Source organism: Arachis ipaensis, chromosome B10 (assembly GCF_059453495.1).
Source record: "Arachis ipaensis isolate K30076 ecotype BB chromosome B10, ASM5945349v1, whole genome shotgun sequence".
Lineage (NCBI taxonomy): Eukaryota > Viridiplantae > Streptophyta > Magnoliopsida > Fabales > Fabaceae > Arachis > Arachis ipaensis.
The window spans coordinates 144,556,128-144,567,461 of NC_142435.1; the positions used below are offsets into that span (position 1 = coordinate 144,556,128).

The 11,334-nt window shown below is 36.4% G+C and overlaps 1 protein-coding gene across 3 annotated transcripts; it reads left to right on the top strand.

Moving 5' to 3' along the window:
• The first annotated feature begins 822 nt into the window (after positions 1-822).
• LOC107624155 (NDR1/HIN1-like protein 1) lies at positions 823-3,122 on the top strand. Of its 3 annotated transcripts, none has more exons than XM_088485024.1 (3): positions 823-1,194; positions 1,364-1,730; positions 2,882-3,122. In XM_088485024.1, exons 1-2 carry the CDS (start codon positions 892-894, stop codon positions 1,691-1,693), a joined length of 633 nt encoding a protein of 210 aa, XP_088341150.1. In that variant the 5' UTR covers positions 823-891; the 3' UTR covers positions 1,694-1,730; positions 2,882-3,122. The 3 variants fall into 3 exon arrangements, with proteins under 3 accessions (XP_088341150.1, XP_088341155.1, XP_016182108.1); XM_088485029.1 differs by having other exon boundaries at positions 2,887-3,122; XM_016326622.3 differs by lacking the exon at positions 2,882-3,122 and having other exon boundaries at positions 1,364-1,994.
• The last annotated feature ends 8,212 nt before the right edge of the window (positions 3,123-11,334 follow it).

Consider the following 11,334-nt stretch of genomic DNA (forward strand, 5'->3'; position numbering starts at 1 on the left):
ATGGTTAATGATACCTTTTGTTGACTTGGCAAGCACAAAGTATCCCACATAGCTTAATACAATCATACCAAATGTAAATTAAAATTAATTATCAAAATTAACTACTAATATAACATATATATTAAAAAAAATTAAATAATATATGTTTATATATAACTAATTTTAATAATTAATTTTAATATATAAATACTATTTTTGATCATAACTTGGTGGCTTAGTATATAAACTAGCTTTGATCAATAGTTAATATAGGAGGTTTCAACTGAGGATGTATAGTTGTAGTATTTAGTTGCTCGAGTAAAGAAATTATAATAACATATGATGCATTTTATTAAATGAATTAACTTAGAAATTAAATAAGGCAAAAGACGTGAAATAATAATTACGATGGTGGCACATGTGTGAAGTATTCATGATGTCACCTTTAAATTGGCTTAATAATTTGAGTGGAGAAAGTTTTCCTTATTTGTTAAACAAACTTATATAACTAGCATAAACAAGCTATATAATACTTCAGCTAAGTTGATAATTGAGAATCATTAGATGATTTGATGACTAATTTTTTATTTAATAATTTTTAACTATTAACTTCACATAAAATTGACTGCACCTGAATTTTCAGGTTTTAACGATAATAATCCTAAAAATACTCAATCTATGTTTATGTAAAATTTAAAACTTAAAATTATTAAATAATAATTTAATTAAATTTATTAAATTATTTAATAATTTTTAAATATCAAATTCCCGTAAAAATAAATACAAACAAACTATAGCGAGGTTCCGCCAAATAACTCCAATGATGAAGTATATATATTGTTGAGTACGTAACCTTGCACATTTTCCTCATCGATCACTTTCCCACAGCTCTGATCTGTTCTTGAAGCAAGCATGTCGGTGAAGGAGTGCGGGCACCACAAGAGCAAGAAGAAGAAGATCTTCAAGAGAATATTCTGGTGGACAGTCATCATCTGCTTCATCATCCTCGTAACAATCCTCATCATTTGGGCCATCCTCCAACCATCAAAACCCACCTTCATCCTCCAAGACGTAACCGTCTACGCCTTCAACGCCTCCGTCGCCAACTTCCTCACCTCCAACTTCCAGGTCACCCTCTCCTCCCGCAACCCCAACGACAAGATCGGAATCTACTACGACCGCCTCGACGCCTACATCTCCTACCGCAGCCAGCAGGTACCAACAGACACATGAATCAATATTTTTAATAGTGTGAAATTTCATTTAACGTGTGAGATTACTCATTTTTTTTTTTATTGGTTAGATGTTGACTAAAATTTAATAAAGTTATTAGTTGACTTTTTTTCATATTCTAATTAGTATTTATTTTTATTATTATATACAGATCACCCTCCGGACTTCCATTCCTCCGTCGTACCAAGGCCACAAGGAGGTTGACATCTGGTCCCCATTTGTCTCCGGCAACAATGTTCCGGTGGCTCCGTTTAACTTCCAAGGACTAAGCCAGGATCAGAACAACGGCAACGTTCTCGTCGTCGTTAAACTTGACGGCAAGGTCCGTTGGAAGGTCGGTGCCTTTGTCTCCGGCCATTACCACATCTATGTCCGTTGCCCTGCCTTCATCACTTTCGGACCCCGCAGTAACGGCATCGCCCTCGGAGATAGCGGCGCCGTTAAGTTTCAGCTTGTTCAGCGCTGCACAGTCGGTGTTTGACTCAACTCAACGCCGTTAGAAGAATGATCGTTGCTTGGTATATTACTATATTTAATGCTTTATAAATATAATTTTTTTTCTTTTTATACGTATTCTTGTACGTAGTTTTCCAAATATATCTTCCGTATTGGTACGGTGGATATACCTTTGCTATTGCGGTATTTGGAATTGTACATTTTGCTATAGAATAATATATTTGCACTTATTGGGACGAGATAGCAAAATTACAATTTGTAACAAAGGTAATTGAGCTAAACCATATAAAAACAGTAATAAATTTATTTTCATTTCGATAAAAGAATGCATCTATAGATAGTGGAGTGGTTAGCTTTAGCTTTAATCTTCTGATCTCAACAGTATACAAATGATGATTCGCGTTTATTTGGCTTATTGGACTTTGTTTTTTCTTTTTCTTTTATCATTTAGTTTCACTTTTAATTATTTTGTTAGTTAGTTGGTTTATGAATTGGAATATGTACGTGTATTCTTTTGTCTGTTTTCTCGGTGGCCTCTGTTTCATTATTTAATCAATAATAAAAGTATATACTTATTATTTATTTATAGTATGAAAATTGAAGGTCCAACTAACACTTATATAATATCATCTGGATTCTAGCGAATTCCAGCCAACTAGGGTGAAAGTATATACCATCAAAATCAAACATATTCCTTATTTCATATGTGCTTTGAAATTTTCTTTCTATTCGAATTGAGAGTTTTACTAACTACACTTAAAAAGGAAAAAATAGAAAAGGAACGGAACAAACAAGTGATTGGACAGAAAAAAATGTCTTTTTGTAGGATTGACTCTAATTTGTAGAAATTATCATGGTGAATTTTTTTTAAATAGTTCGAACATGTTAAGGTATAATTATGATTAATTAGTATTATTTAGTATATATTTAAATATTTATTATAAAATATTACGTTTTTATTATTTTAATTCTGTTTAATTCTCCATTTCTTGCGCATAAGGGCATGGTGGTGGTGGCGAATAGTAGTGCGTGGTCCTTATTGTAGTCACACTCAAATAACTTGCCTAATAATAATGCGGTGATAGGTAGAAACTAGAAAGAAGCTTTTCCTCACGTCATGCTTGCTTATATAAAAATGGATGCATGCCCCTCATGTTCATGTTCATGTATATGTGTATAATGTAAAAATGTTAATAATGTAATATTTATATAGTGTAGCGAAAGAAAAGTTTGGTGTGGACAACCCAACAGAACACATGCAAGCACCGTCATGGAGTTAGGCAGATTAAAGGAACCTTCTTTTATTGTCAACACTAGTCTGTAATAGGGCATGTGCAAGTGATGTGATAGGATAGAGCCATGTTATACTCACCTCATCAAGCAATCAATTATCTCAATTCAGCTCCCCAACCCGTATACATTAGGCCTTATTAATGTAATATTATATTCTCTCATTTTCTTTGCTTTTATCTGTCTAACAAGACGCAATAATCAATCACATGCATGCTCTCTGTGTTACCCTAGTAGAATTGACTAAACGTCTCATGTCTCATAGTCGTAGCAACTTCTTTCTTTGTTTTTCACGTGACCATATCTGATCTTACTCCGCTTTGGGAGGCTAAGATGAAGCCTATAATGAATGGGAATACGACATGTTATAAAATTGGTATCTAAATGACTTAGTTGGATTATGGTTTAATTTACTGCATTTTAATTGAGCTCATTCAGATCTTTAAAGTTACAAAAAGTTGCAATTTTTTTTTGTTCACCAGAAGATAGGAAAATTTTCATGTATTTTAATGGCTTTACTGATATATTGGTATGACAAGTACAGTTAGGTAATCAATTAAAAATTTATTGTTTAATATTGTGTAATGACAAAAAAAACTATAAAAGGATACTCAAAAGACGGCTAAAAGTAATTCTCAAATACAACTTATTTGGTGAGGTAGCTGAGTTAGTATAAACTTGGTAGCTTTTGACTAATGGGCTTTGTTTATATGGGCTTTTTTTTTGGAATAATTTTCTTCTTTTGATTAATGGTTGAGAATTTATAGTCCAAACTGTACGATGGGTTTGAAAAAAAAAATGAAATAAAAGAGTAATAACTAATCAGATTTGTACTGTATTGGGTATATGACATTGTCAATCGTTATGGAAGATTTGAAGGTTAAAAAAGTGTCTGAAGAGAAAGGTGTAATTTTGGTGTCCCCTGAGATGTTCCTCAAAGGAACGCAATGTTGAGAAGCGTAATTGCTATGCTGAGTTCTGGCATCTTCCCAAGAAAAAGAGCCGATTTGAAGATATTCTAGCAGCGGACTCATCTCCCCGGCGACCTTCTCTTCAGTGGCTGACTCCTTGCGTCGTCATCTCCCTCCGCTATTGAAGCAGCAAGGTTTGCATATGGTAGGACATTGGATTTAATCAAGGAGTGCCGTAAGATTATGTGCATCAGGATTGGAGAGGTAGGTTCCACTAGGAGGGAGTGTAGCTGCTGTAAGTGTTTTTTTTTTTTAAATCGTAGTTATTTTTTGGGTTTGTTTTCGGGTTTGGTCGGTCTTCGGTGACCCTACCCAATGCCTTAATAAAAAAAAATCGTGTTTTCTAAAGAATATGATTGTTGGAGCAATAGTAGACAAACTTACAAAGAGGGGGTGTTACCGACGTGGTGGCTTTTGGGGTCTTCTACTTCTGTGTTCATGTCGATTGAATGGGTTCATTGGGTCGATGTAGCTTGGTATTGAACGATTTTTGGCATAGCGAGTGCAGTGCTGGACAGACAAAGTTGGTGGGATAAATACTCAGTGCCACTAAGTGGGTCGCATTTGAAGCAATAGATGTTGTTAGGCTGGTGGAATGAGAAAAAACGTGTACGACACATTAAATATATCCAATTGTGCTAATTGTTGTAATGATTCTAATTTATTCAGAAAGGATGGGGTCCTGCAGCGGTGTTGTAGAGGGAACGTGCCAGTGAAATGTGAGGAGTAAGGATGATTGGGTTCAACGCAACGGTGTAGATTTGGATAAGCAGATACATTCGTATTAGTGTTTGAAATTATGCTTTAATCTCTAAATGTGACATAGTTGGTAATATATGCTGTGGTTTAAATATTTGATTTTGAAGGAAAAAATGGGTCAACTACTTTATAGTAAGAGTTATGAGAGTGTTTTTTGGAGAAGGAAAACATTAGTAAAAATATGCCTTTTAACATAATGTGTTGTTATAGTTGTCAATTTAGATGGTAATATTAGTTCCTAATGATGCAACAGATGTCTGAGATGTATTTATTGAAAATTTGATGTGTATAGTAAATCAGGATTGAGAGCAGTGTTGTTAATGAATCGAATCAGTTGTTATTGACGGGTTTAACATTAAATTTTAGCTTCAAGTGTTTGTAACATTTGGTGATGTGGTTAGTCTTTTCTGGTGTTGTGAACCATAGTAATGCAATGAATTTAATCTTTTGGTGATTTGCATTATTTTTTATTTGGCCTGAATAACGGGGTGTTGATGGTTCAGTTTTTTTTAAACTGAACTGAAACTGCACAAACCATGTTAAATGGTTTAAAAACTGAACTAAACTGCTTTTTTACATAGAAATTAGTTTTAAATAAGTTTATCATGTAATGTATCAGTTTAAACTAGTTCATAAAAATAAAACCTGTTTTAATTCACTAAAGTAGTCTAAACTGATTTATATGCTACAACTAGTTTTTAACATACCCAAAATTAATTTTAACCTTTCTCCCATTTTTTGTCCACCTCTCTATCATCCCCTTTTTCTCCATCCACCTCTCTCCTCCCTCTACCTCTCTGTTGACCCCTCTTCTTTGTCTTTTTATCATCATTTATTTTTTCTTTAATATAAGTTAAATAAGTTCTTTTAGTTTAATAATTCGATAATAGATTTTAACTCCACACTTTTAAATGTTGCTAGCTAACTAATAATAAAGAAATAATAAATTTTAGTTACCTACTAGTATGCTTCAATGTATATGAACTATTAAAAAGATAAAAAAAATTAAAAGCCAGTCTAAATTTTTATTCTTAAATCTTTTGATGAAGTATATTATATATAAATAGTCGTTATTTTAAAAAGATTTAATGAGTACTCATTAATTACAAAAGTTCAATGAGTACTCATTAATTAAATCTTTTAACTAATATTCGTTAATGAGTACTCATAGATTTATTGAAATTTTCTTTTATTCTTTAGTAGTTTACATATTCTGAGGAATAATAAAAGGTAAAGATAATTATTATTTTTTAATTTATTATTAATTAGCTAGCAATATTTAAACATGCAGACTTAAAATATATTATTAGATTATAAAAACAAAAGAATTTTTGTAATTTATATTTTTTAATCATTGTGAGTCCCATTCTATTGAACACCCAATATTCCAGGCCAAGTCAAATTAGATAAATTCGATTCATGAAATTGGCTAAACGTCATAGTAAATAGAATCAATTAGCAATAATCTATTTTGGCTGTAAATCGAAGTAGCTAGTTTCGAATTATATCACCGTACACTTTATTGGTAAATCAAAATAAATTACTTAGATTTATCACTGCACATCACAGAATGAGTGTAAATTAAATTTGTTTGCTTCGATTTACATAGTTATATACCAAAATGAGACATGCATATAAGCTTTTTAGATGTAAAACATTGATGTAATATTAGAAGCAATTTATGTTGTTCGTGTGAATTATCCTTAAATATATATCTACGACGAGGTTGGCAACATACAAGGGCACAAAGAAGAGCTAGAGTTACTCCTTGAAGTCCAAGAACAAGCCCAGATAAGGGAAGCAGTGTTGAAACAAAGGATGACAAATAGATATAATAAGAAAGTCATTCGAAGAAGCTTTGTCCTAGAAGACTTGGTCTTGATCAGAAACGACATTGGGGTCAACAAGTCGGGAGAAGGAAAGCTGGCTACCAATTGGAAAGGACCATACAAAATAAGTGAAGTCTTAGGAAAGGGATACTACAAGGTAACCGACTTGAGCGGTACCGAGCTACCTAGGTCGTGGCATACTTGTAACATGAAAAGGTATTATAGTTAAAAGCGAACTCCACTCCCTGGTGTACTCTTTTTCCCAACTTCATGGTTTTGTCCCAAAAAAGAATTTTCCTGAAGGGGGTTTTAACCAGGCATCAAGTGGAGACTAAGGGGTAATAACTTTAAAGCCCATAGCAGCAAAATGTACCTCCATCAATAAATAAAGATCTTTTTATAACATCTCATTGTAAATTCCATTAGTTATTATCATTATTTTATGAAACGCGCTAACTTAAGTTCAAAAAAACGAAAAAATTCCGTGAACGACCTACGCGGTCGGCAGAATAAAACGACGAGGTACAAGCCGGTGTAAAGAGGTTCCACGGACGATCATGATAACTCGGAATCCTAAGACCCTAGAACGACTACCTAGTCGGCGGATCCGAGCAAAAAGAAATGCATCGCAAGAATAACCTAAGTTACGAAACAAGTTCAATAAGCAAAAAATTGAACACAAAAGGAATACAAAAAGAGATAGAAAAATCCATCAAAAGTCAAAGGCAGGAGCTGTCTCAAGTCTTTGAAAATCAAGCAACTTAGACAAAGCAAAACCTGCCAAGATAAAAAGTTTTTTCCAGAACAAAAAGATCAAAGGGGTTTTTTTCTAAAAAACCTAACAAAAGAAAATCACAAAGAGCATGCACACACCAAATATATCTTAAGCCATTTTCCAAAAAAAGGGGCAAATTAAAATAATGCAAATTTTTTGTTAACGGCGAAAAGGCCAGAAGAGGCAACAACAAACCACAACAAAAAATAGATAAATTGTTCAAATAGGGGCCCACAAGCCAGGCCCCAAATAGCTGAAATCATCTAAGAGAAAGGATTAGAGTCACCAACTGGAAGGGAGTTCGGATCGGCAGCAGAAGAGGTCGGAGCAGCCTCGACAGCAACGGGAGTTGGAAGTTCTGAAGACGTCGGGAGAGTCCCCTCCTGTTGTTCCTCGCGAAGAGGAGACTCAACCAGCTTTTGTCCCCGAGTCTTCAGCTCGGAGTCCGTCTCAGGTCGGGGAGGAGAAACGATAGCTTCGTTTATAACAATCTTATTAGGATCCAAAGGAGAAAGGTCCAGGTCAGGAGCAATAACTCCAACCTGCTCCTTAAAAATCTCCCAGGCCTCCTCCGAGCTCTCAGCCACGGAGTCCTCCAAACCCTGATAGGCCTCCCGACCTTTTTCCAGCTCCCGTTGGAGATCAATATTTTTGGAGAAGACCCTGACGTAATTCTGCTCCGCCTTCTCCTTCAGGCCCTCTGCCATGACACACTGGGCCATCAACTTCTTCTCCCTCTCCTGAAGTCGGGACCTCTCCTCCTTCAACCAGGTAACTTCCCCCTCGAGCTTCTTCTCTTCCTCTTGATAGAGGCCAATCCTCCCCTCCAACTCCTCAACCTTTCAGGTAGAGGCCAAAGAGCTAATGGGTGTTTGGTCCAAGATATCAAGAAGTTTTGTACATACCCCAGCAGCCCGAACACTCCCCTGAACTAAAATTTGAAGATGGTTTCGAACGGAAGCATCATCCATACTAATGTGAGTATGGGGGAAGATATGATTCCGAACGAATTTGAGACCATTAAAATCAGCTTCCCCAGAAAGAGAAGAGCCAGACGCCGAAGTCTTACGCTTCTTTTTCTCGAGTTCGGGAGAAGGTCGGACTGGGGGGATGGGGGAAGGAAGAGAAGAAGCAGAGGCAGAAGTTACCATAATGGGATGAGAGGAGGTCCCCAGATCACGAGGAGGAGGAGGAGGAGGAGGAGGAGGAGGAGGAGGAAGAGGAGCGCCAGCGGCCCTCGCAGCGTCAGCTCGAGCCTGAGACCTTCTCTTGGCATCCTGAACTTTCTGGGTCTGCTCGAAATTTGGAGAGCCTAAGAGAAACTTTTTCGTATCCAAATTGGGGGCTCTCCCCCAAGCATCTCGGAAAAATTCCACGACAGCCTCTTCTATCTCATCCAAATCCTCCAGGCCATATTTCTCTACAGGAGAGGCCTCGAACCAATAGAGAGGAAATCGGGAGTTGGAGTCTTCATCAAGAAAAAAAGGATGGTGTCCCTCTACAACTTGGACTTTGAAAAAGAAACTTTTGAAATCGTAGAAAGAATCGTCAAATACAGAAAAAATTTTCCGACCTTGATTGGCTCGGAAAGAAATCAACTGTTACTTATTATTTTGCCCACTAAAGGGCTTGGTCATATAAAAAAGATAGAAAAAGATCTTCAAAGAGATCGGAAAATTCTCATAAAACCCCAAGAATTGGGGTGAAGTTGGGTGGGAGCAACTTGGCAGTGGTGCAACACACTTATCTCAAAATCTGAAAAAGGCAGAAGAACCCCCAGGCGGTTAAAAAAGCAGTCGTACATAAAGAAAAAATGGGGATCAGAACCAGAAATTATCCCAAAACAAACCCAGTCTTCAGGACCCGGGGTTATCGACTCATACTTGGGCTCGTCTTCATTAGAACCACAAATCCTGTGATGAGTGCGAAGGTCGGTGATGTAATCGGTATCCACTAAGGATTCCTCCCCAAGAACAGTATCATCTACCCACTCAGAAACGGAAGAAGACATCTTTTCCAATAAAAGGAAGTGGATGAAAAAGCGACAAAAACCTACAAAGAAAAAAATGGAAAGGATCAAACAACAGAGCCTCTAAAAGTCGAGACAACCTCTCTAAAAGAGCTAGAAAACAGAACTGCTAGACCAACGTATTCGCTAAGAAACCAAGAAACCACAAGAGGCAGGCAAACCTCCTCTAAACGCACAAAGCAAAATATCAACGTAAATGGTAGAAAAAGGAGGAGAAAAGGCTAACCTTTGTTGATAAAAGCAGAAGAAAGCAGAGGCAACAACAATGTAGAACTCCAAGAAGGAATGCAAAAAAGCTTTTTCCTTGAAAAAGTAAGGATTGCAGGTAAGAAATTTTCAGAAGACGAAAGGAAACAGAGAAAAGAGAGGAAAAAGTATTTATAAACATGTTAGGGGCATAAAGGTAAACTGATGCGATCATTAAAGAAACGCACCGTTACCAATGTAACTGCTCTCCACGTATAAATACGAAAACCCCCAACGGACGCGACGTTTGATTAGACGCGACGGTTGAGAAAATCGAAAATCATGTCGGTTTTAAAATCACGTCGGTTTCAAATTCACGTCGGCTACGCACCCGAATTCATATACTCGAATCCAACTCATAAACAAAAGAGATCAGACTCGAGTAGGGGCGCTGTTCATACCCTGCCCTAACACTATGGTTCAGGCCCAAACACACTAAAAGGTCCAATTCAAAGATTGGCTTTCGCTTCCCACCGACCTCCTCGAAAGAGGTCAGATCCAACACAGACTCCTTCCCTAAGAAGTCGGACTTGAAGGATAGCTGGCAAATAGCACTTATTCAAATAAGTAACTGCCTCTAAAATCTCTCAACCCACTTCCAAGAGCCATATCCCAACTACCCTAAGATAAAGAGACGGTTATCCACCTTAAAAGGTGGAACTACTCCAACGATGGTTATTGGTTCACCACTATAAATACACTAACACCCCTCAGGTATCTCTAAGTTCCAATACTCTCTAAACCTGCTTAAACCCCTTGCTGACTTAGGCATCGAAGTGTCTTTACAGGTACCACATCCCATTCTCTCACAAGCACTAGTCGGACGGCGGCTCTCAGACGTGAGGCAAGTCGAAGTCCACCTCCTTTTTGACGCTCGGGCCTATTCTCCAAGCCCAATCCACCAGTTTCAAGTTACCCACGTAACAGCATAATTGAAGTAATTTCAAATTTTTACCGAAACCCGCCTGTTAAAAAAATTACAATTTTTTATGTTTGGAATTTAAATTAAAAATTGGAACTATGAAAATAAGTGGATCATCAATTATTCCTTTTCAACCAATATTATGCACTCGAAATTTTAAAATTTTCACTTTAACACTTTTAAGCTTAATTTTGCATGTTCCTGGCAAATGAAAAATTATGATTCTTTTTTTTTTGTTTACCCAAACAGTATCCCCCAACCCGACATTTGCTTAAGCAGACGAGTGAGCTAACCACTCGACCAACCCAAGTTGGTTAAAAATTATTTGATTCTAAATAGTCTTGTTACCTCTCCCAAGGCCTAGCGACTCTTTTTTTTTTTTAAAGATCAATACCCAAACTTTTTAATTCTTTCGAAACAAATTTTTTCTTACACATTACGAAGCCCACAAAATCCAACAAAAATGCATAGCCCAATTTTTGTATTGGATACAATTGTCAGGTCCGCTTTAGCATTGGCTTACCAAAATGACAATATCCAATGCAAGGACACACAACATGTCATTAAATTGATCTGCCAAGCACGTCCAAAAAAAAAAAAATGATCTGCCAAGGTTATGGGTTCCACCGGTTAAAGGAGCACCCTGCACCATTTCTATTAGAGTTTACATCAACAACTTAACACAAAATCTACAACGTTTAAATTCTTTAATGTATATCTGAATAGCTTTGCACACTGATATAGCGCTATGCCAGTAAAGTGGCCTGTAATACGTGAAAACTTTCCCAGAAGATGTGTCATTTGAATCTATCTAAATTTGCGACTTGTTAATGAGAATTTATAAT